At 34.4% G+C, this 26,664-nt stretch overlaps 1 protein-coding gene across 5 annotated transcripts; it reads right to left on the bottom strand.

Annotated features, from left to right (window-relative positions):
- Positions 1 to 1,929: 1,929 nt before the first annotated feature.
- SPON2 (spondin 2) lies at positions 1,930 to 25,112 on the bottom strand. Of its 5 annotated transcripts, none has more exons than XM_040556185.1 (7): positions 24,934 to 25,112; positions 8,250 to 8,313; positions 7,226 to 7,451; positions 6,626 to 6,849; positions 6,111 to 6,302; positions 4,887 to 5,061; positions 1,930 to 2,681 (listed from the first exon to the last, which is right to left on the bottom strand). In XM_040556185.1, exons 3-7 carry the CDS (start codon positions 7,446 to 7,448, stop codon positions 2,503 to 2,505), a joined length of 993 nt encoding a protein of 330 aa, XP_040412119.1. In that variant the 5' UTR covers positions 7,449 to 7,451; positions 8,250 to 8,313; positions 24,934 to 25,112; the 3' UTR covers positions 1,930 to 2,502. The 5 variants fall into 5 exon arrangements, with proteins under 5 accessions (XP_040412119.1, XP_040412123.1, XP_040412121.1 ...); XM_040556189.1 differs by lacking the exon at positions 24,934 to 25,112 and adding an exon at positions 19,767 to 19,785; XM_040556187.1 differs by lacking the exon at positions 24,934 to 25,112 and adding an exon at positions 12,760 to 13,053.
- Between the last annotated feature and the right edge of the window lie 1,552 nt (positions 25,113 to 26,664).

The raw sequence follows: 26,664 nt of genomic DNA, 5'->3' as shown, positions 1-26,664 counted from the left end.
AAACAGGGATCACATACCTAATTAATCAGTTTAATAAAGGTATATTATGAGAAATGTGCTCCATCATCAGAATGTGCTTCACTAGAACTCACTGTACCCACAGTTTTGCCAAGAAATGTCTGTCCCTGGTATTTGCAAAGTGAATATCTGAAACTATACTTATGGCCTTCTCCAAATACTACAGTACCACAGGGGCATCCAAACAGGATTCCATATTTACCAGCGTATTCTGAAGTCACTGCTTACATAAAAAAAGCCTATCCACATAACTAACTGGGTAGGAAACTTTTGTTTGAAGGAACCTGCAATGAATATTCATATGTAAACACTAAAATAGAAAGGAAAGTTATCACTAATTGGACTTTACTGAAATGCGTTGACCTTTTGCATATTCACTTCCCTTTCTACTCCATCTTCTCCTTGGGAAACTTTTGGCTTCAGGAATATGAGGGACTCTGCTTTCAAATCATATCCTACAGGGCTGACATCCTACATTTGAGTCATGTAGACAATTACAGGTGGAGGTATTTTTCTGCTGGGCTTAGCCCTTCGGTTATTCTGAACATGTGAAAAAGCAAAATTTTAGTGTTAAGAGAAGGTCTTGGAAGGTTCTTTCAAGGATACCTTGCACTTCAGCAAAACTTTGTGGGATTGTTTTCACTAATTCATAATTTAGACTGGCATCTGAGTTCTGCCCAAGACCCTTTTTGAGTTTAGTCCTATGAGCAGCTGATGAATCAATTTGAATTTAGTTTCTGTCCTCAGAGAGCATTTAAGTATATGCAATAATAAGTTTATGCAATAAAACAGAAAAATATAACAGAAAAAATATAACAGAAAAGAAAACATTAAATGAGGAAAAAATAATATAAAAAGGAGACAGAAAAAATGGAAAAGATGTAGAAATTGACTAAACACAAAACATGGAAATGATAATGTAATAACACTATTTCCATTATAGAATGGACACAGGGGAACATCAAGAAAAGAAAGTATAATAAAAAGAATACTGAAATAATTTTGGAAAACATGCAACAGGGGGAATCTGAAGAATGTAAGATGTAGAAATTCCTATACTTAGCTCTAACAACTGTGCATTCATCAGCATTGCAAGACCAACTTAGTTTAGCCTGATAAAGGTTCAAGTTTCTTTGGGTCTTTGCAAGATTTATCTCCTGTAAAAATATATAGAGAACTTTTTATGTGTTTCTACTCTACAGAGAATACAGCGTGTTCCTTTAAGTACATAATAAAGATTGCGATATTTGATATATTCCAAAATGAACCTACACATATGCAACCCAACATCTCCTGTTCAATATCTTTGCTTTGTGTTTGTAGAATTGCAATGTGCTGTAAAAGTTTTCTGGGTTGATTATAAATATCACCTACTGAACAGTCTTACTTCAAAATTCTTTTCCAGTTGGTAGCCACAACTCTTTATAAGCCACATATGTTACATTCATTTTATAACAGTTATTTGAGCATTAAAACTTGCCATCTGGAGCAGTTTCTGACATACTGTGTTTTGTTAGATCTGCATATACCTCAGTCTTAGATAATATTAAAACGTCATTAAGTTTTCTCTGTCCAAAGGCTAGGATGACCCAAATAACAGCAAATACATTTAAAGGAAGGTGAAGACATTTACCGCACATATAAAGAGAATTATATAATTTATGTTATGGTCAACAGTGATAACTTTTTAAAAGTTTTTCAGACAACTCTCTCATGGGGGACACCCACCAACTATCAGTCAGGTCTTAAATCTCATTTAACATTTTTAATTAAGTTCAGAACTTTTGTACTAGTATCCAAACTTCCGGGATTTTTTTTTTTAGTAATTTTATTGGTTGAGTGTCCTCATGATATGTATTCTCATGTTTGAGGGGAGAAAAAAAAAAAAAAAGACATTTTCATGTATTCATAAGTCTCAAGACAAGTTTACTCAGTCATACTATTCTCTTAGCCATACTGCAAACATCTGGTCACTCTGATTTATATAAGTAGTTTCTGAAGAAAGGCAAGTAAAACATGTTTAGAAAGACGACAAAAATGCCAATAAATTATAATAAACATAATTTAGAGAAAAATTAATTTCTAGGTATAAATAGTTGTAAATCAACAAATTACAGCATTTAAGAATGTTACCAGTTTAGATTTTGTGATAGAAAGATTTTTACATGTGTGAAGCGTAATCTTTCCAAATGTCTTCTTTTCTGCCACTAGAGGGTACTCCAAGAACTTACAGTATATTTATAACAAAGATTTATTTGGGTTTTCTGGTCTGTAAATGATCGAGAACTGTTGTCATACTAAACCTTAAGGATTTAACGACCCAAAAATCTTGATATTAAACAACAACTTTCAAAACCAGTCTAATATCTTTTCCACAAAATAGTGCAGCATACCTGAATTATAAGGAACGTTGAATGACATAGTTTAGATTTAGTTAAACTTATCCTACTTTTAAATTATCTAAATTATTATCTTTTATTTATTTCAGACACAATTATCTGGTTCACATCCTGTTTCTTCATCCAGATTTGGACAAGGAGTTCCATTATTGGCAGGGTGAAGAAGTACAAAACGAGTTCTGATCTTGGTCCCTGGTTTTCTGCAAGGACCTCTACAGAGACCCCAGGAAGACCATTGGGAAACCTCACAGTCCAGTGGTGTTTCTGCAATATACACAATAAAAAGGTAACTACAGAAATTTGTGCTTAAGGCAAATACATAGTTGGCAAAGCATTAAGGAATGATGATCAAGTAGTGTCCTTTCTTATACAAAAATACATGTGATATTAATAAAATCCATATGTCATCTTATAAATAAAAAAGTCTGTTTTCAGCTCCTAAACCCAGGGACATAGGTATTATTATTGTTGCAGTCTAGAGACTGTCTGAGGTACTACATCAGTAGTGCAGCAGATTATTTATTGAATTGAAAATATAGAATTCCCATCAAATAAAACTATTTTTAAAGTAATTGCATTCAAAAGATTACATTCCAAAAAACGTACTGTCAATTTTATAACTCATTTGCCATTGCATAGCTTACTAAAAACACCAGGATTAAAAGTTTTATCTAGTTTATTTATGTATACATATATTTCTTTGGTGATGTATGTTGTTCCTGTAGTTGTTCATATCAAATTCCATTGAACTCTAATTCAAATTTGCTTCAGAAGTAACAAAAGTCACATTTTTTAATCAGTAAATCTTCTCAATATTTTTCAGTATGTATGCTACAGTTCCCTTTACCAATAAAGATATTCTGTAACTACAAGCCTTCTAATACTAAATGTGTTTTCAATACAGTTTTAATTTAATTTAATACTGGAACTAAATAAATCAGAAACTCTAAAGTACTTTTCATATTGTATACTTTCATTGAAAATATCTGTCTTAAAAATATAGGTGCTTATTCCTTAACAGGTTAAATAAAAATATTGCTTGTCACAGGAAATTGCATCAAATCTGTGTATTACAGCATTTGTGGGTAAAATAACTGTGCACAATACCAGCTTCCAGATTTACTGTATCAAATGTGTGACTTCTGGTATAAATTTCTGGCATTACAGTGGAACCCACTACTTCTGTTGTAATCACCAATACCCGTGCTTCTAGCAGGAACAAGTGACACAGTTTGATCTCTGATAATTAAATCTGTCCTTTTGCTTAAGGAATATATTTTTGAATAGACTGGTTTACTGGTTAATATATTATAAAATGAGGATGTAGGATTTAAAAATGTTTTTTTTTTTTTTTTAATACTGTACTTTAAATGAATTGTTTTAGATTTAAATGCTAAAAAGGGCCAAATGTTCCTTTCAAATGTTGTGGGAAAGACATGACTGAAAATGTGATTTGAAGCACTCACTTTGAATATGTCTTGTTTGCTAATAGTAATACATTTAAGCATAAGTTGATAGAGAAATGCACTTATTAAAGTATAAATTGTGTGGAGAATTAGCTTTATTTTAATGATTACAAGGTGACTTTAGGACAAAGCTAGGGGCATTCAATCTTTAAACTTATTCTGGAGAAGCTCTTCTTGGAACATAGCAGATATTCTGGAAATACATTGGGGATTTAGCCCATTGCTGTCCCTCTAATAGTATTTGGGATGTCAGTCTTCTTATGCTTAACCATTCCTCTTACAATTTATTAAAAATCACTAGAAGACTATAAAGAGAATACCAAAGGTAGACACTAACTGATATCTTTCCCTTGGAACAGATATAGTATTTTTTGTTTTGGAGATTGGAAAATTACCCTTCAGACTGACTTGAGTCAGATATTTGAACGTCACCACTACCTAAATGAGTTTTTTGGGTAAATTTTTAAGGAAAGAAAAAAAGAGAACAATGTTTTTGTTGTCAGGATGTCTGCTGCTATCACAAATATGTCCAAATCAATTGAATTATTTAAATTCTTATTTCACATAGCTACTAAGCCCTCTGACCCAGAAACAACAGTACTAGTTCTCTTTTTCCATCATCATGCAAGAATTTAAGCGGGAGTACTTACTTCAAAGTTGCAAATAATTTGTGAAACTTTGTCTCTGATCAAATATTGTTTATTTCTCATAAAATTCACTGATCTATAGTGATACTAAGGCTTGAGTAACCCTCACTGTGGATATAACCCAACCCTTTGAACTACAGCTCAAATATGAAATTCATTCCTTATTTTTTCAGGGATTCTCTTTTATGTCAACTGGCTTGTTTTATTTCCCATATGTAAGTCTGGAAACTATTGCAATACAGATAGAATATTCTGCCTAATCACCTATTTCATCCACATCACCCGCCAGATTTCCACATATTTTCTGAATGAATGGAAATAACAGAATTGAGCATATCAAAGTGCCAATCACTTACCTGAGATGGAGTCTAATATTTCATTACTTTTAGCTGGCTGATTAAGATGAGGTATAGGAAGACCCAGCTGGTTTTTCTTTAATTTCACCATTGTTACTTGAGCAATAGGTGGCAAAATTTTGAGTTTGGGATAATAAAATGAGTTTGCTGGGTGACTTGGGGAGGAACAAGTGATCTGTGAAATAAACAGGAAACCTTAAAGAGACTACATCATACTAGTAAGAAATAACTGGAAAATCATGTTTACACATCATGTTGATTCTTTTTGGCAAGCAAAATGCATTAAAATGGTTTCTTTGAATCCCAGTTCTCCAGACTACTGCCGGTAATCCCAGACTTTTTACACAAAATGCTTTGGGATTGGGCACAATGAATTGTGCCAACCTTTGGATGGAGGACTGGAATGGGAGGTACTGAAAAAAGGGATATATTTGGAATGGTTTGATGGGAAGCAGTGGATATTATTACAAGAGAAAATACAAGATTATTAAATAATAGTATTAGGTATGCTGTAGCAGCTGTTATGTGGGTATAGGAGGCCAGATGGATTGTTTTCCAGCTTCTCTGTTCTTTTTCTCACTGCTCATTAGCACAGCATTTGGCTTTAGAAGAACTGACCTTAAGGAAAGGACTGACTGAATGTTTATAGTATTCAAAACCTTTGAGTCAAGATGCTCTGTTTCCCACCACCCATAAATGACAAAAGCAAGAAGCAAGAAAAGAAGACTGGAAGTGGGGTCACTGCAGTAGCAATGAAGAAGGTCTCTGCTTTCCATTAGCTCCTTTTCCTCAAATGTAGCAGTTTCAGGTTTCAGCAATACTTTCTACTGAAAACTCCTCCCCAAATCAGTACTTACAATTCTCAACTTAGAATTTTCCTGTTTAGACACTTTCAGTCATGCCAAGACTTTTTGGAATCTTTTTATTTTCCTCTATTTTTAAGGATTATTTAAAACCATGTTAAAATGCTCATATTTTACATAACTTTACATGTAAGCCAATTTTTTATGATCCATCTACATTTACTCAATAAAATAACAAGATATAGAAAATGAACAAGAGCAATTAATCAGCTATTAATAAATCCATGTAGAGAGCACGTTAGCACTCTCAAATACAGAAATCAATTTCACAAGAGAATCCATTGAGTAATTAAAGGGTAGTTATCTTTTAAAGGGAGGACTCAAAATAGTACAGGGTACTAAACTATGTATATACACCTACCTCTGTAACTGTATCCTGTGGAATAGTGGCAAAGTTCGGGGAGGAAAATGTGAAACCACTGTCTGTTCCAGCGTCATATGGAAATAGATCTACTGATACTTCTTCCATCCAGTGGTCTCCTTCACAGAGATTTAGGCTGTCAATACCCACAAACCAGTCGGGGCTTGGCACAATTCGTACAACAAATGAAACCTAATGAAACAAAACAACCCATCAGGATTGCATCACTTATATTCCAGTCCCAGTTATTGTAATTGTAACTTAACATTTTTGAAGGAAATGGTCCTTTATACACTTCTAACTTAACATTTTTGAAGGAAATGGTCCTTTATACACTTCTGCTTTATATAACCCATACAGTGCTCCCTGCAATTTGACATGCTCTTTTAGTAACATTTTTGCATTATCTTATTCCTACCAATGAGAACTCAAATATTTAATTTTGTGTGATAGTAACCATTAAAAAATAAAAAAATAAGATAAATTTAAAGATTAATATGTGCATATCTACTTACTAAGGGATGTCTTGAACGCACTTCTAATTCAGTGGAAGTTTGTCCTGTACCACTGGAAATGGCAGGAGCAGAGAAGATTCCATGTACACTCTGAATTTTCTCTCCAGCTTCTTCTATTTCTTTCATTAATACCCATGCTTCACCCTTTTCAGCAAAATCACGTACACCATTGCTGGCATATTCATTTTTTTTCCACATGCTGTAGTCAGAACTATGAGTAACACCTATTTGAGTGAATACATTGCATGACATAAAAGTCTGTTTTAGATTGTCCCTATTTCTTCAGTTTCTCTGTTTTATTTCTGAGGTTAAAAAAAAAAAGAGTGTATAAAAATGAGTGAACACTAAAACATTTGACTTATCACTGTTTATTTCAGCTGTAACCAATTGAAAACAGAAGTCAATTGAAAACAGTTGTAGATTTTTGAAAGCATTGTGGACACTTCAATTTCTGCTTTTCATTCTTAATAACTTTGGCTCTTTTCTTTCTTTTTACATTAGTTATATTAAAATTTACTATTGAGAAGAAAAAATAAATAAATAAAAATCACAGTGGTCAAGAGATTTATCTGGTCTTAAAACTATACATACTTCACTTACCTAGCATTGATGACCACTGTGCTGGTGGCCTATAAAGTGGATACTGCTTAGGAAAAGCAGTCTGGCTCCATTTCCCTGTGAAGATTATGCTGTACTTTGCAAGTTCCTCTGCTGTGCAAATAGAATCATCACGCACAGGCAGGCTGCTGGCATAACCTAGAATTGTTACAAGCAATGTCCAGATAATTTTGCTGGAGCAGTAGACAAACATCAAGTTTTCCATTCCCTTCCACATGAAAAGGAAAAAAAAAAAAAGTTAGACGTATTAGTCACTCTAAACTCAAAACTGAATAAGAGTTACCTAATAAAATGTAACAGAGCATAAGATATAACAAAAAGAAAACATATATCCAAAACACTAAAATTGTTATGCTTCTAAAAACATTATTATAATGCTTTCGGATTTGATATTTCCAGACTATATACTACAAATCTGTAACTCTACCTGGGACAAGTGTTTCTAATGAAAATAAAAATATCTTAACCTTGTTCATAGTACTACCTCAGAAAAATCTGTTTCTGATTTTCTTCTGAAAGCTTATTAGAGTCACATCTTGAATTAATTAGAGTAGCAACTGTTTCTGTGGAAAACATTAGTGGTATATTTATTCTTCTAAAGATTAAATTGCAGGTTACTTTGCCAAAAGAAATGATTTATTTTAAATTTGTGTCCTACAAACACTATTTTATGGCATAACATTTAAAATCAAATATATTTCAAATATATATAAATTACTTTGCTGTCATAACTTGTGCATTAAAAAATATATCGCAATTGCTTCAGATTGTTAAAGCTACAGAGTTATTAAAAAACAATATTTTTTAAAAGTTGCTGTCATAGGCTGTGCAAATTTTGTTTTTAAATTAATATGATAATTGCATCAGGCTGTTGAACTCAAGCAATTGTTTAAAATAAGCCTGAAAAACTTTCTTTAAATGCTTTTTTTTCCTTTGAGAGAACTATGCAAACATAACTAAAACACTAATAATATATTAATTTGTAAAAAGAGCAGTGAATACTTACTAAATATTTCCTCTGGAGCACTGGTAGGGGGAGAGCACCTGCTTTTGCTGGCAGCTGAGTTGGTCTGCAAGAGAAGACAGTAGGAGTCTTGCTATTTATGCCTGAAGAGGGTCCCTTTGGTCCAACAATTATTGTAATCTTTAGACTTTCCAGGTTTGCAAAAAGCATGGCATCTTCTTACTTGCAATCTTTTTGGATGGACTATCAGAGGTTTCCTGTATGTCAACTGGTTCAGGTTCCTATCAGAAGCTTGTAATGCCGAATAGATGAAATGCTTAAAAAAAAAATACCTTGGATTCTTACTAATAATTCGGGTTTTCTGGTGACTTTACAGTTCTCTGTTCTTATTAATGCCTCTAAGTTATACAAATGAACTGATTCCAACGCTGGAATAGTTCTAGTGAATACACTTTAAATGAGAAGCATATTTTCTTGTAAGTTTTATTGTCTGACAGATGCTCCTTCCAAACATTTACAGAGAGCTTGCTCACTCTCACACACCATATGCATGTGTTCAAATAAAAGGGGTGAGGCAGCTAAAAAAGTCAAGAGGAAAAAAAAGTTGCATTTCATAATTGCACATACTCACACAGACTGTCTCCTGCAAATATGAATTAATTTAAAGTAGTACAGTGTATATTTTTGTGTTCTATGGTACCGTATGCTGGATGATGAAAGGGCTCTGTAACATTGTGGTTTCTTTGGAAAGAGTGGTTTTGGGAAGCTCTGAAATTTTTCTTAGCTGTCTTCAGAGTAAAAACCCCCAAATAAAAATCTCATTATTAAAGTTAAATCATACATCTTCTGTAACACAGTACATATACTTAACTCACTAAAATTATTTAAGTTGCCTATGAAGAATTATGCTTAATACAGTGACCCAATTAAAAAATAATGTTTAATATTTATTTTAAATCATTTTCCCTACAGCCTTTTTAAAAAGCCTGTAGGAAAAATAAGGGCTTTGTGCCATGCTTATAAGGTTAACATGCTACTGCGGCTGATCAGCAGAGGAAGTTCAAAAGTTTACAATGAACCATGAAGAAAGTCTTGCACAGTCTTCTTTTGAAATTGTGAGGAATGTCACTGAAGTACTTCCACAGATATCTAATAAGATGGTACAGCATATGGAAAAAAAAAGATGTTATTTTTCAGATGAGAATCCCAGGCCATCATAGGATTATAGCTTAAGTGACATAAGTGATTGTCCACCAGGAGGGTGTTACCAGCCAAGCAGTTTGAGCTTTGTGGCACTTTAAATGGAAATTTCTCCTTCCCTTCTGCCTCCCACCCATGGTAAATCAGCAAGAAAAGCCAAGATACAAATAAACTGTGATGTCTAAATGACGTTCATTTCCCTATTGTCCTGGCAAAATGGAATCTATTGAAAGTTTCAATATACATGGATTCAGCACCCAATATCAATAATTCAGGTATATCTGGATAGATTTTGGGAACACTGTAGCAGGTTAACTATTTAGACATGGTTGTGCCCTCTATTTCCAAGGTTTCTTCCTCCGTCCTATATTCTTCCCAGTGAAGACATCCATGTTTCCCATAATTTACTTCTGTTCTAGGAGCCAGAGTTCCCTAAGAAAATGGACAAAGAGACTGTGGATATTTTTACACCATTTTTTTCAGTGTTTGTTGGAGGATGTTATGTGAATTACATCCAGCTCTCGCCCTCCTATGCACAGAATTCCAGATCCGCAGGTTCCTTAGAGAATTGAGTCTACCTATATCAGAAGTGGGTGATGTCTCCAGCTCATGCAGCCTTCTAGAGGCTATAAAAAGGTCCCATAAGTATTAGAATATGTTGCAGATAGTAGTACACAATTATATTTTAACAATTCGATCTTTAAACTTCAGTCGGTTCTGTGGTTATCTTTATCATCACAATTACTGATCCAGCTAAATTCACATATTGAAACATACTGTGACACTTCCAGGAGAACACTTAAATGAAGAACAAAGCAATTAGTTCTGCATCCAGCACAGAATTATTCTGGAGATCAGATTCTTCCTCTCAAACAGAAATTACTGCCAAAAGGCACATCACCAGACTAGACCATTCTAGTTCCATGACTACATGTTATGAATAGCTCCAGGAATAGGACAATATATGCAGGCAGCATAATTTGGCTCAGATATTATAAGGAAAACTTACTAACTGATGAAAGACTGAATTGTCGGAAGTCATGAACTTGGGAAGTCATTTGAGGTTTCTTAGTACAGATTACACAAAGAAATATCAAAAATGAGAAAAGTTGTAGTTGATTCTCTCTTAGAATAGTACCTCATGATGCTTTGTACTGAGCATCTGAGATGTCTTCCAGATCTACAATTTTGGGTAATCGATTAATCCTTCTTCTAGAATACCATTACTCCCATTTCTTGAGGTTATCAGACTCTTCAGCTTAAATATACAGTTAATGGAAAAAAACTGAGCCTAGATATTTTACTTTCCTACCTTACCAATGTGGGAAATAGGGACTTTGAAGTTTGAAAAACTGTAGAAGGATTCTTTCCTCAAAGTATGAAGGTACTTAGAAGGAAACTGGATTATAGTCCTTAGGCTCTCTCTCAAATCCTGGTCCAGAATGGAAGTTTTCTTTGTTAACATTCCTACAGTGGACCATTCCTTATTTACAATAAGTGCTCTGCTGAGACAGAGTTCTCAGGAGGAATAAAATCTTCAGAACCTGCAAACTTATTCTTATCTTTTTTGGTTTCCACGGTGAAATTGTTGGATAAAGTACAGCAAATTTAAATTTTATTTAATTAGCTTCCCTTCCCCCTCTCATCACCTGCTACCCTCATGGCTGAAGGAGGGGAAAAAATAAAAAGACACACCTAATAATGTCAGAAAATACTAACTCCCAATCTTATTACTTTAAATGGAAACCGTGCTAAGCATAATCAGTCTCTGACATTGTGAAGGACAGAATATCAAATTTAGTATCTCACAGTTGGAAAAAAAAAAAAAAAAAAACCTCCCCCCAAAAAACAAACAGATTTCCACTCAATGAATTACATTCATGGCTGGGAAGCCACAGATGCCAAATTTCTGTGGGCCAGTAGTTGGAGAAAAAAAATTGCTGTGGCATCAGAATCTCTGCATGCATTCCTTCTTTGGTGTGCATGTCCCATTAAAAACAGATGAAAACTCATGAAAAACTGGGGGAAAAGACTTCCATTTAGAAACCATTTTGCCTGTATATAGAATTGGATTTTTTTTTCTTTTACAACAATATATACATATTTTTTCAAGCCTGTGTGTTTTCAGGTACACCTATTTTCCATCCATATGCATACCTCTATGGACCCTGAATGCTTAAGGCAGACAAGGTTTATTTTGCTTAAACATCAGTGCTGAACTGTGCCTTGTATTTAATTTTGTTTGTGTCTGTGTGCAACTCTTGCTGTTTCTTGTCAATAAGAAAACAGTCTTACAGTTTCTGCAGGCTTTACCAAGATTCAAAGGGTGAAAGATTGAAAGTATAAAACAAAAATGTTGTGTTTTTTTAAATAACAGTCATAACTGTTTCTAAAATATTCTGTATTTTTGCGAACCTAAAATAATAAGACAAGAAAAAAAAACTCTGCTTAAAGATAGAGCAGTACATTTAGTATCATGTTGATTCTTGCATCATTTACACTATATGAAAACATTTATATGAACACGTTTAGGCTGTTACACAGGAATATAGTGCATTAAAAGGGTGTAAATTCCATTTTGATTAGCCACAGAATAATTTAGCTCTTTCCCTGGTAAGCAATGAGATTAGCATGATTAGTTGTGACTTTTCGATTAACCTGTAAGATTAAGAGAAAGGAGATTTGACTAAAATGACTGATCTGAAGTTAGCTTGCCCACCTTTATTCAGAACAGAAGCTCCAGAAATTTTGTTTCTCTATTCCTAAAATATTATCTTACATTAAAACCTTACTAAAACAATTTCCATTTTGCTGGTAAGTAGTATATGTACAACTTTGATATGTGCAGGCTGTTTAATATGCTTCTGAATAACTAGCATCTCTTTGTGTACCAAGAAAAACATAACATTGTATTACTTAACAAGGATTAAACACCCATACTTTCTCTCCTGCAGTTACCATGGATACACATACGATTATGGGCACTCAAAAATGCCAAAAGGTTTACATTCAGTCAAAACCCTCTAAATTGTAAAATCTGAATATCAGAGTGATAAGCAGCAAAATATTGTACCATGAAGAAATTATGGTGTTGATTTGGAAGACTTTATAAAATACAACACTTATATAGGAGAACTAAGGATTCCCAATACTGGATGTTGCAATGGTAGTTAAGGCAACTTTGAATTTCAACTTGGCTTTTGGGATAAGGATTTAGTTTGCAGACTAAGGCATGTAAAATATGTGTATGCATATGATCTAGATATGTAAATTACCACTATGTATAATGGAGGTATAATCATTATAGTCAATATAATCTAGAGAACTCTTCAGCTCACCCTTTAATACATACCTATATTTGACCAAATGAATAACCAATGAGTAGCTCTTTTGTCTCCACTAACTGTATTATTAGGCTCTCTGCTGGCCAGACACCTAGCCCACATAAGTAACTGATTCAGGTATCTTTATCTGTTACTGAATCTAAAAGCAGCTGGACTTCATTAAATGTTCCCACTGATGGCTATAATCAAGGTTCAACCTGCTGGTAGTTCAACCTGCTGCACCTTGTATTTTGAGTTTACAAATTCCCATTACAAGGGTGTTGGGTGTTGGTTTTGTGTTGCTTCTTGGTTTGCTTTGTTTGTTTGTTTTTTAATTCAGGGCTCATTGAGAATTCAGACCAAGATAAGGAAAAATTCCAGCTTTATTGACCATGGTGACACTGCTCAGTAAGAAACAGCTCCAGCATTCATCTATCATCTATATATAAGTCACTTGTAGTAGTGAAAAGCCTAATTTGCCATTTTTCCATCCTCCAAAACTCCACAGATCTGGGCAGAAAAACAGCTTCTTTGACCTGTTCATCAGGCTGGTATTCTGAGCTGTGGGATGAGGATCAGCTTTGAGAGCCCTGTGCTAATCTGTGGAGTGCCTGCAGCAGCAGCATTAGCTCACTGGACTGTCCAGTACACATGACTTAGCAGAACTCTGAAACAAGCTGAGTATTTAGAAGATGTTAACCTTGTAGACCTGACTCAGACACTTGTGGGGATCCCTGCTTTTAAATTTACTTTTGATATTTGCAAGAAAACCTCGAACTCAAACAAAAAATTCCTTTGAAGAGAATCTAATATATAGTGTACTACAGCTTCATTGCAGTACCAGACAGGTTATTTTTGTGGTATTGTGCACACACACAATATAAAAAAGAAGTGTCTTAATATATTTACTTCATTCCATTATTAATTTTTTACGTTGGGTGTACAGCCTGTATAGAATACCTCATGGTCAGTCTGATACGTGTTGACTTTCTAAAACCAGCTTGATGCTTCTTTTGCCTTGTAGAAATGTCGTGTTTTTATCTCTCTGGCAACACTGTAGAAGATCACCAAATTAAATTTCTAAAGTAGTCACTATCAAGGCAACTCTTCACCATAAGTTTTGTTGATTTCTCTTGTGTTGTTTTTGTTGTTGTTGTTTTTGTTTGTTTGTTTTTAAAGGACTTAAATATACTAATATACTTAAATGATACCTTTAAGAGTTGCATTTTTAAGTCATGTGAGTAATGTTAAAAATGAATTGACCTGTCGTGGAAAGTCATTCATATATCAGATTCTGCACATAGCTCTAACTCATTCAGTAAGAGGTCCACTATTTGTGACCATCACAACAGTCAATCAGTGGAACAGTTGGCCCAGAGATGCAGTGCAGTCTGCCTCCTTGGAGGCTTTAAGATGAGACTGGGTAAACCCTAAGTAATCTGATCTGAGCTCAAAGCTGACCCTGCTTTGAGTTGGAGGTTGCACTAAAGACCTCCTGAGGTCCCTTATAACCTCAAGCATCCTATGGTCCTATGGCATTTTTTCTGATCTTGTTCCAACACTTCAGGTTACAGCACAAAACTATCACTTATCTAATACTCTCATAGGTTCTCTACACATCTGTGATTTCTTTCATATGTAATACTGGGTATGTAATAGTAAAACGAAGGCTTGTAAAGGAGAGTGACCTAGAGTTGATTTCAATGGAAGACAGAATACATCTGTGGCATTTGATGAAATACATTGCAGAACCCCTTGATTTAGCACCAACCAATCTCTGTCTGAAACTAGAGATACGAAAGCTAAATGCACTGGTGAACACGAAGGTAATTAATTGACTGAGAGACAGGATCTATTAGTTCTGAAAAAAATCCATGCTAACACAGTATTATTTTGAGTTCTGAGAATAGAAAAACTCTATGCAACTATCTCTGCACATTGATCAATGACAGCAACTTCCATAGAGATGTTCATGTGCTTGTTGAGAATCTCTGCATGGAACACAAATAATACTGCAGAGTACTAAAAGCATGCCTACTGAGTTTATTATGGGAAACTTCACATATTTTGTAATCCTCCACACAGTAAGCAATATTGCAAAGCATTTTTTACTGCATTTTGTAAACGTTATGAAGTCAACCCCTATCAAACGGATTCTCTTAATTAACAACACTACCACCATTTTGTTGAAGGAATCAAATACATCCTCATTTAAAACATATGGAATTGGGAAGTTATAATAAAGACATGATGCTGCATATATAAATAACTGTTTTATAACTTGTTTATAAATATGACCCAATGTACAGGAAGAAGCTTTCAACAAAACTAACAGCTCTGACAGCAGAAAAAAAAAGATTTTATGGAATATATAAGAGCACAAAAAGCCTTAAGGGTAGTAAAGGACAGCACAAACAAGACTATTATGTAGATTTTTGTTTCTGACCACAGGCTAGGCTCCTTGTCTACAACAAAAAACTTGCTATTATCCAGAAATAATGAATTAAATAAACTGCTCTATTCACTCTTTGATTCTCAACAAAAGTAAGGGAAACATGAAAAGTAAGATTTATTTTTTTTTTCTAAATGATTATTTTGGGCAGTATTGTGGAAAGTGAAATTAATTTTTTAGAAAGTTTGTTATTTTGAAATTGAAGAAAACTGCTCTTTATATAATGGGTTATATAATTCCTTGTAATTTTTACTTCTGTTTCAGACCCCTGCATTATTAATAATCATAAGTGCCTGAGTGTGAATTTTATTTATCAGTTATTACAATGAAAAAGTGACCTCAACAAGGAGAATGTAAGTTTTCTCCATTATATTCTGCATTAACAACAAATAAAGGATAAATTGATATCAATTTATATTTTGGGAAGCTGTGCTGCTCGTTTACTTCTTTTACTTCTAAAACTAAATCAGTGCAAAGTATCATTCTAGGAAGCACTGTATTGCTAGAAATGCTTGAATGGATTTTTAATTCTAAAGCACTGGTATAAATATAAATAAGCATCAACACAAACACCCTATGATTATACCAGCATGAATATAATCAGAATCTGACCTATTATTTTAAAATATGTAAAACTCATATTGTAATTTCTTTTGTCAATAGAAAAGCCATTGGCCAGACAGCATTTTAATTAACCACCCTGAATTCTGTTTGCAGATTCCATTAAGAAAGGATATCATTCTTCACTTCTTGTCCTAACCTGTTCTTCAAAGCTACAATGTAGTTTACTGAATATATTGTCACTTACGTGTACTGGGAAACTGTTCTAGCAGCTGCTTGGATGACATTTTTATAATTATGAATTGAATGCATTATTAGAAGCAAATATATATACATATTACATGAAAGTGCTACAGTTTAATAAAACTGAGGGGTAAATAAGCGTAGAACTGGGTAAAGACTTCAGTGATAATTTACATTCTTCCCTTTCTCACCTTTAGTTTGCTATATGGACAGTAATAGGCCTATATGACCATTATAATATGACACATTCCTAGCTGTCTCTAGAATTACTATAATAGAAAAAGGCAGACCAGTTAAAATTGGAAATTTAATAGTGTTGATTTAGTCATCTAAATAATAGGCCTCGTATTTAGTAATGAATGCTCAGAAAAGCAGTGCAAACTAAACACTAATCTTGGATGTATATAGAAGGTAAAATCATGTTCTTTAGTGATTGTTTTGACTCAGCAAACCTATGTGGTAAGTACAAGAATGTATTCCTAAATGTTTTGTGGACAATACTTAATATTTAATGAATCAATTTAATCAAAAATATTTAATCATTTTATTTCATGGAATCCTAGAAACACCAGTTGGAAGGGACCTCTGGCTGTCTCTTGTCCAACCTCTTACTCAAAGCTGGGCTGTACCCCAACTAGGTCAAGCCAGTTTTGACTGTCTGAGTCTTTAAAAGCACCAAGGGTGAAGATTTCCTTCACCTGGCTAACCAACTATAATGTTGTTCCTTGTGAAGCAGTTTTTCCTCCTGAGCAATCTGAATTTCCCAAGGTGCAACCTTACTACCTCGTCTGCCACTATCAATAAGAATTTGGGTTTTGTTGTCTTTGATGGGAAAAACCTTTCAAGTTTTTGTAGGGTATTAGGTTGCCCTTAACTTCCTCTTCACTAGACTAAACAAGCTCAGTTTAGTCTGAGCTCCCTCAGCTCTCCTCATATGTCATGTACTTTAGTCTGACTTGTCTTGATAGGCCTCTGCTAGACCCTTTCCTTTCTCTCAGCATCCTTCTTGATTTGGGAACTTCAGAACTGAATATACTAATCTATGTGACCTTCCAGTGTTTAGTACAGTGTGTAACAACACCCCTCAGTCCGCCGGCCTAGCAATCCTGTTGTAGCCCAGTATTTTGCTTTATTCATGATGAGAAAGTGCTGCTTGCTCTCATTCAGCTTGGGGTCCAAAATAATCCCCAGGTTCTTTTCAGCAGTGCTTCCATTCAGCCTGTTGGTTCCCATCCTGAGCTGATGCATGAGTTATTTTGCCCCAGGGGCAGAACTGTGGACTCCTTGTTGAACTTTTTGATGTTGATCTTCTCCTCAAGATTATGAAGGTCTACCTGGAGAGCAGATTTGCTGTTTGTCTTGTCAGTTACCCCACTGATTTGGTATTGTCATCAAATTTGACAAGGATACACTGTTTCCTCAAATAATGTATGTTTATAGTACTCTGTAGTATGATATAAAGAAAAAGAATTTTACCTTTTTCCAGGTGTGGATCCTCTGCCTTTTCTGGAAGTCCTGAAGTCTTTCTCTAGGACTTTTCCTTTTAACAAGCTTTTGGTAGTCACTACCAATACTCTGTTTAACACATTTCTTTCATGTTTATATCTCCTACTTTTCATGTTCACTATTTCAGAAGCTACATCAGCATTTGCCTTCCCTGCTGTTCTAATTCAGACACAGATGTCTTTATCTTAATAGTGATTTTGACAGTTCTCTTGGCTAAGTTACTTTTGGCAAATTAGATTGTGTAAGCAGCCTTACTCTTTTACTACTTGTGAATAAAATAGAGATACTGAGACGCTGACAGTGAAAGAATTTGCAGAAGCATAAATCTGCGAAATTTTGGATCATCCCCAGCAACAATATCAATATTTTTCCTTTAATTGTTATTCTAGTGTTATAAAAACTGATATAAATACATACAGTCATGTCCTTGCATCTGCAGGTGAGAGGATCTTTTCTTATTCTTAGCATGAGAAGCTACCTTTGCAATGCTTACAATGGTGACAGGAATGGCTTGACCTGCCTTTTCCCCACCATAGTAAAATAAAATAAATTTGTATTTCTGAAGACAATAGTTCATAAAATCTACAGTGAATTGCATAGTCATTTATGAAGATAAGTCTAGACATACTATACACAACCCCCAAACCATTATCACAGAAATCCCATAATTTCACAGTATCAAATTATTTACACACTTTCTTTGTTGGATCCTTTAAAAATGTCCTATCAAATATGTCAAATCAGACAATAAGTATTAAAATTTTTGCCAACCATTACTTTCTAACACCGATCCTTTGTCATCTCAGCTAGCGGGTGTAGTACAACAGATAGTAACAAAGCAAAGTATGGTGCAACTTTAATTCTTTTATAAGAATTGTACAATTTGAATGTAGGTTGCAATGCTTCTACAAAGCCTGTGACATCTAGATTCAGTTCATTTTCAGTAACACTGTCAGTTATCCCAAAACACAAAGGGAAGGGTTTAAAAAAGAAAGTTTGAGTGTAACGTTTTATGTACAGTTCACAGAGGGATCAATGTTTTTTGTTGATAATTTCATCCAGTAACTTAGGCATTCATTTTACTGGACCATGCTAGCATTGTCTGAGGATACAGGACAGCAGAGAACTTGGCCCACTGCATGGGGGCTCATAAGTCCTTGAATTTGTAATGTCGAACCACAGATTTTATAAATTAATGATCTGATAAACAGAATGGAAAAAACACTTTGTGGTGTGGATTGTATGATAGATGCTTTTTTGGAGAACTTAAGTGTTTGATTTTAGCATCTACAGATGGAAAAGCATGCAAAGACTGAGGAAAAAAGAAAACAGTATTAGAGTATGCTCTTAGATCTCTTGTACTAACCAGAGCCTAGCTGTCATCACAGATTAGATCAACTTCAAGATTTTGAACAGCAAGCTTATTTTTCCATGGTATCTAGTCCATTATAGTAGCTATTCATCTTCTGCTACCAGCAGGACTGGTCAAATAAATTACCCCAGGGATAATTTACTAATATTTCTATAGTCTTTTCCAAATAAGGCAGAGGGGGCCTCCATCTCAGAAAGCTTATATCTAAACATTTGTGTTTATGAGGTTATGATGTGATTCTGAGGAAGTCTGAGCCTTGAGGTAGTACTAACCAATCTTATCTGCAGAATGAGCATGCCCTAAGACACTAAAGTGGTTCTAATCTTTGTGTTTTCTTTGAGCACAGACAACCCCTTAAAATCAAGCAAATGCAGATCCTCTGGATGATGCAGACTAAATAAAAGTTTTGAAAACAAATCTTCCCCATTTTCTATTTCCTTTTAGAACAAGTCTCTCCTTCCAGATGCTCTGGAGTCCAGCAATTCTCGCTGCCTTCATGGGTTGCAGCAGCCTTCACACAGTATCCCTCTGGGTCTCTAGGAATGTATCCTCTCCTTGACCTCTGAGGCTTGGCTGTAGATCTGCTCCTTTGCTACAAGCAAGCCATGTGCTTTCTCAGGAGTCTTCCAGTCTGCATGCAGACACTGTAATCTCCTCTCCCACCCCCTGTCCATCTGACCCAGGCTACCACAGCCAGGAAAAAGCAGAAGCAGCCCTTCTCGCTGCTGCTCTGTCACACCCTTTGAAAACAAAACAATGGAAAATGGAGGCTAAACAATGAACAAAACACCATCTTGGCATCTGTCATGAAGACAAGGAGCAGAAATAGGAGGTACTCTGCAGTCCCTGCAAGGGTTTTCCCAGCTTCTGAATCCAGAAATGCACCCTGCCCATTTTCCTACCTCAGATAAGATCTGGGTGAGACCTGGACTCATCAACTCTCCTTAGGCCCTGGTTTCTGGGGAGAGAAGATCCAGATACATGAGCCAGAATGTTTTAGGTTTACACTCATATTCCCAAGTCTGGATTACAATAGCGTAGTCCAGAATGAGGACAATATGAATATATTCATATTAGGCAGAATCCAAAAAAGAGCAAATGGGTAGGTGTTACAAAATTAATTAAAATGTGTCCATCTCTTTGTCTCACCCCTGCAGTAACTCTCAATGCTGTTAAATAATTATCTGTCCAGCTTCTAATACTGCTAACTGTTGTCATGGCATCTGAGTGTCTCCTAAGATTTAAAAAAAAAAAAAAAGAAACAAAACACCACTATGCAGATGAATCTGTGTAGATGAAAAACAAAGCATAACATCAGAAAGTTTCTACTGCAGGAATACTCAGTGAAAGAGAAGTCTGTTACAGAATGTAGGTTTTTGTAGGAAGGTGACATACTGTGAATTGAAGTTCTCACCTGAAGCAAGGACAGCCTCTGGGATTTACCCCTGCTGGATATTAGGGGAGAAAATAGACAAGAATTAAGTGAACCCCTTTGGAAATGTGAATGACTCTCCCTTAACCATATCTGAGGGTTTTTTTTGAGCTCTTCAGCAGGATTCTTTGGCTTTGTCAGATTTTAAAAACTCAGTTCATAAATTAGGGTAATATACATAATGCTAATAATGTGAATGGAAATAAATTATAAGTACAATATTAATAAGTACAATAGTACTAAAAGGATGTCTGAGGTGTTCTGCGTGTATAGTACTGAGAGAAAAGGGTCATATACTTTAAAAAAATCTATCTCCTTTATTTTATCCGTCAGACAAAGAGCCTCTGAAGAGACACACCACAAATGCTTCGGACAGTAACATCTGGAAAATCTCTAGAAGTAGCTTGCTTTTCTAGAGTGATACAAGACTGTCTTAAGTTATCCATAGTATTTTATACAAGTCATCAAGACTGTAAGTTTTCACTCAGAGACAAAGATAGAGAAAGGATGCGGATTAAGACAGATTTTCACCAAGGAACTTGGAAAAAAAAAAAAAAAGAAAGAAATTCTGGAAACCCAATATAATTACCTCATAACTGAGGTCCTAGGGGAAGAGAAAAAATAAAATAAAATAAAATAAAATAAAATAAAATAAAATAAAATAAAATAAAATAATAAAAAAATAAAAAATCCAGGTACAAAGAAGTAATTTTGGTCTAAAATCCATGTAGATTTTTCTTTTTGAGGTACTAACCTCTGACCCTATTCAATTCATTCGCTTGTTTTCAGTATCTGTTGTTTATATCCTTTTCTTTTTTCACCCTGATGTAATATTTCAGGGTATGAAAAGGCTTTTAGAGGAATGATGTACTACTCTTGTTTCCAGCATTCTTTCGCTGATCTCTCTTGAGTAATGCTCAAATGTATTTATTTCTTCAGTGTAATCAAAACATGAGAAAAAAAGGGAGGAAATCTAAACAGCATTGAAAATCACAGACATCTGTGTATATCACATGGACAGGTGGTTTTTTATATGTACAATGATAAAAGAAGTTAATTTCATATTTTGGAAAAAAAAATGGAACATTTAGGTTAGGAATATCAGTTCACAGAGCGCCCTTCATATGTTCATCATATATAGAGAAAGAGAATATGTAAGAGTGAAAAAAATAATTAATTTAAAAGAATGAAACAGTAGCTAGTGGATTTAGCAAATCCAGGGGATTTTTACCTGGCTGATCATATTTGTTCTTTAAAATTTTTCTCTCTCTTTTAATTTCTTTTATTGCATGAAAGTGCATTTTATGTCATAAAAGTCTTTCTTTTTTTTTTCTATATACTTAGATATATTAAAATAAGATATTTCTTCTTTCATTTTCTCATCAGGTGGAAAATTTATGAAAATGAGAAAGTAGTTCAGTGGATGGAAAATTAGTGCTTTCTCTCATAAACTTGGCCAAGAAAGATTTGGAATATTTACTAAAATACTCCCAGAATGCAGCACTATTTTCAAAGTTGGACAGGAGCTAAATATTTGTTTTGTTATTTGGCTAACATTCCATAAATCAAGTATATCCCTTCTCAAGTTAGTTTTAACTGTTTCTACCCAGCTTTTCAGTGAGCTACTACAAAGCAATCTTACCATACCTTTTAGATGACCAAACATGCTTGCTAATACAAGCTTTTCAGGTCAGGACATCAATATTCTCCAGCTTTGCAGAGAGAAATTCAATTACTTAATATAATTGTTAGGTGGCTTTGGTTCTAGTAATCACAGAGAAAGTCTATGTATTTAAATATTTTACCTTGAGTGTGATCTTCTGAAGCAAATTTCCTGATCATTCCCATTTACCATGCTTTCATTCATATTATGGACTGGTCTTGGAGCCCCATGCAAACTGAATTTTGGAATGGAAGTAACCAGAAGGTGAGCTTTGGGTCCACAGAACCCAATATCACATTCAGTCCACAGGATAAGACTAAAACTAGCCCAGCATTAAAGCCCCCTAAAACATGTGAATGCTAGATCCTTAGTACTGACTATTTCATTTTATTAATCTACTTCTATTGGTCTCTGCTACTTGCTAATGCGGACATAATTTCCAACTGAACTTAGACCTCACAAGATGCAGAACCAAATTCTAAAGCACTTTAGGCACTAAAAAAGTCTTTAAAATAAATATGGGAGTTAAGGATGTGATCTTCTTTGGGACAAGAAAATGTCATTAATTGGTTATCTGCATCTTTAAATGGTTAATCATCTTTTGAAATCCAAACCTCATATTTCTGTGCTGCATTTCCAATTTCTTAAAATGGGGATAAGTAATATTACCCAGTTTGACAGAATCTGATGAGATTAAATATATTAAAAACTGAGCTGCTCAAATCGTAGAATAAGAGGGTTGTATAAGTCTGTAACACAGATTGCTTTCATATCACAGATCAAGGTTAAACAAAGGCTAAAACTCTGCATGCATGATTTGCAAATGCAGTTATGCTAATAGCATGATGATCTTAATTAGATGATCAGCTGCATATCTGACTTTTGATAATAGGTCCTAATGTGACTTGCTAATCAATGTCAGATATGGGAATAGAATGTAGAATTTCTGACTTGTGAATCCATGCACTAATTGCTAAACCAGACTGCCTCCCTAATGTTATCCTTCATTTCAGAATGTTTTATCTTCTGCTTGTACTCACGTGTTATTTGAACAGCTCTTTGTACATTCAGGCGGTTAAGACCAGAAAAATCCACTGTAATTACATTATCCAACTCCTAAACAACATGGACCAAAGAATTTCTTGCTATCTCATATTGGGACATTACTTTTTTTTTTCTTTTTACCATAAATTAGTATTGTCAGTCTTAATTTTTGACTGAGCTAAAGAATTTTTTTTTCAAAGGCATCCAATTTTGATTTCAAGATTCTAAATTATGATCAATTTGTCACTTTCTATGAGAATTGGCAATTATTAGTTGCTCTCAGTGTAGTGAGATGCTCAAAAATAAGGTCAAGTTCATCCTGCTCTTAAAAGTTGCATTTAATTGCAAGTTTAAATATTTCAGTCTTCTGCTTGCAGCCATAGTTATGTCTTGCCTTTAACTGCTAGATGAAACATTTCTATGTATCAGATTACAGAGTGCTGTATAAAGGAGACTATGAAAGAAAATTAATCACTGTAATCACATTGTTTAATCCACTGTGGGAAGTAGCTCAGATAGCTAAAAAAGAGCCACAGTAAAATATGATTATTTTAGCTTCAAATGTTTTTTCTTTTTTTCCTTTTTTTTAGCCATATTATAGACAAATTTTAAAAAGAAACTATTACCAAAAAAAAAAAAAAAAGTATTTTTAAGTGAAACTGAAAGATTTGGCTGTATTCATTGTTCTCTCAAATAGACAGTCCTTGGATTCTATACCTGAAGAGCAGGGGAGGAAAAAAAGAAAACAAACCATTTTTTTCTTCCTGAAAGCACAGTGTGTAGTTGTCAGCTGTTCGATTGGGGTTTTGTCAACACATCAGAAAATCAGCAACTGGGATTCCCATTAATTAGCTCACTGGAATAAATACAGCTGTCAAAGAAAAATAGGGTATTGTGGAATTTCCACACAGCATAAATCATTACCCCTCCAATGGACAACTGTTAGAATTAATCAAACTGAAGAAGTACATGAAGCTGACATGACAGGAAAATAACAAATGTTATGATAACGCACTGAATCTAAGCTTTGTTTATATAAAATTATTATATGAAATGTAGCAAAATTTTATACCAATGTGATGGATGTATATAAAATTGCTACCAATTTCAAATATTCATATAAAACCGAAGAGTAAAAACTTTTACAGAAAAGACGTAAGAAGGTATTTTTTCTTCTGAATGAAGAATGGCACATACGGTGGTGTGTGTGCAATAGTTTATACAACAACAACAACAAAAAAATACATGAAAAAGCTGTTATACCTGTATTTAACTTCATTTCTACAAACTGAAATGTTAAAGATTTTGGCCTAATTGTTACATGATGTGTTATTCTTCATCTTATTCATAAATTTACCGAAGGGAGGGGGAAATCAGCAAGATGTTTCTCATTTAAAAAGTGCATATTTGCTGCTGCAGCTGCAGCTTTGGCTTCATTTCATAGTTTGAGCTCTCAAAGGGCATAGAAAGGAACAGTAACAGCCACTATGGCCCCAAACTTATCACCTCCTAAATAGAAAATGGAAAATTTAGACAGGAAGAGAATTAAACATGATTTCTCCTCTAGCAAAGAACTTTCAGAAGAGAAAAAATACACTTTAAGTTACATAGTTAAGCTATTGTTAATGGACCAAATTCAACAAAAGAATAAAAAAAAAAAACTAATTTTGAAAATGTTCATTTTCTTTTTCTCCCGTTGTACTGTGCTTTTCTGATCAGTCTTCTTTTCACTGAGAAAGCTTGAATGAGTCTGTCATACAGAGATACAAGCAGAATTTCAGCTCCCACTGAGGAAAAAATCAGCTATTTAATTCTTTTGAAAACATATGCATCTATACCATCTATTCCCTTTGTATAGCAGCAATATCCACACTATAAATTATGGAATAATATCAGAACATTCATCTTCCATGAACTTTCAACTCCTCACCTCTGCTCTGATCATGAATCCATTCCTCCTGGGATTAATGGAACAGCATCAGACAGTCAGAAATCCACCAAAAGTGGGAGTTCTGTGAGACTGAACAAAAAGTTGATTTGAAAAGTGCAAATAACTGGGAAAAAAATAGGGAAGTTCTGAAAATAAGGGGAGGGAAGGTTTCTGCCTTTCTTTTCTCAAATGCAAGATTCTTTTTTTGGCATTTTTTCCTAATTAAAACACACGGAAGAAAATAAATTTTAAAAGCTTGTCAAAACAAAATACTACAAACACTGCGGTGGAAAATGGAAAAGAATGAACCACAGATAAACAGCCTTAATCACAGCTCTTAACTGTATACTGGCACGTGTTCAGTGTTACAAGGTTAGTTTACCAATTTGAATGGAATGGGATGAAATCACATATTAAATAATAAATAAGGAAGTAGAAAAATAAATTCATAAGACTTAGGAAAAAAATAATAATTTAAATAATGAAAGGTCAAGAAGTTTTATTTAGATAGAGTAAAATCACAGTGCGTCCTATATTAAAATATCTTGCAATTCCACTGATTAATATTCTAGAGAAGAAACATCTCTGTCAAAGTTTCATTATGCTATACTGTGAAAACATCCACATGCATCTTATTAAGTTTGCAGTCCACCCTCAGCCAAACCAAAGAAGATCTGAATTATGTTCCTAATATTTACAAGGTTAGAAATAAAGCATATTTTAAAATGTGTGTCTGCACACATGAAAAGAGATGGATAATTTTAAAATGCTACCTTCTAGAAAATCCTTCCAGAGGCAGAAACATTTCTGCAGGAATTAAACAGAATGATTTCATATATAATTAAAACTCTGAAATAATTGCTTATTTACCAAATTTGACCTTGGTACTTAGTGGTAACAAAAGATGTAATATCTCCTTTGTCCAACCATTATAAACACACATCAAACATTACGGAGGGAGCATCTGGTTTTAAGAGGCACTTACTTTGGAATGACAGACTCAGACATGTAATGAACTGAAGTGATACATTTTCATTTCTATTACTGGCCTTCACAATTATCATCAGTATCTCTATAGTGTGGTTTTCCTATTCTGCCAAACAAACCATATTTCTGTTAATTATATGGCTAAATTAGTCATTCCAAACTTAATACCTCCTAAAGCCATCAGCAGATGTTCCCTTTATAATCGTTGATGTCATTCTGTAAATGATTGAAAAGGAGACGTTAAATGGAGTGCAATGAGTAAATGCTAACTTTGGCCTTCCTCTTATCTAACTTTAGCTGTCTAACAGCGTAGCATCTGGCCTGCCTCAGTCAAACTGGTTGTCTCCATAGACAGTGGTACTTCCAGAATTACAAAAGAAATTAATCCTATTAAAAAAAAAGGAAACTCATCCTATTAAAAAAAAAAAAAAAAAAAAAAAGGAAATTCATGCTAAAAATACACAGAACAACCTTATCACACTCTACGCTGCCTGCAGAGGCAGCCTGATTGTGTTGAGTCCAGGTTAAGCTGCTACCTTTGAAACAGCAAATGGATGAGATTCATGTTGTCCTTTACTTAAATATGGTAGCAAGCTGCAGGTCAGATTCAGATCTTAGCTTCTGCTGGTCTTGTTTTATGTTTCATCGAGATCAGAAACTTGTCCAGTGTTGTCAGGAGAAAACGTGCATGGAAAGTATGCCGCTCTCATCCACTTCCACAGAATGGCCTCACAGTCAACTACC

This window comes from Cygnus olor, chromosome 4 (assembly GCF_009769625.2).
Source record: "Cygnus olor isolate bCygOlo1 chromosome 4, bCygOlo1.pri.v2, whole genome shotgun sequence".
NCBI classification, from domain to species: domain Eukaryota; kingdom Metazoa; phylum Chordata; class Aves; order Anseriformes; family Anatidae; genus Cygnus; species Cygnus olor.
Note: the sequence above shows the minus strand (reverse complement) of the source record. Positions and strands in the feature narration are given on the sequence as shown.

Coding starts and splice junctions, on each gene's coding strand:
- SPON2 (XM_040556184.1), bottom strand. CDS start 8,417: ATGCTTTTTGCAAACCTGGAAAGTCTAAAGATTACAATAATTGTTGGA. Junction 7,452..8,249: donor TGCTCCAGAGGAAATATTTA/GTAAGTATTCAC, acceptor TTCATGTGGAAG/GGAATGGAAAACTTGATGTT. Junction 5,062..6,110: donor CACAGGATACAGTTACAGAG/GTAGGTGTATAT, acceptor TTTATTTCACAG/ATCACTTGTTCCTCCCCAAG.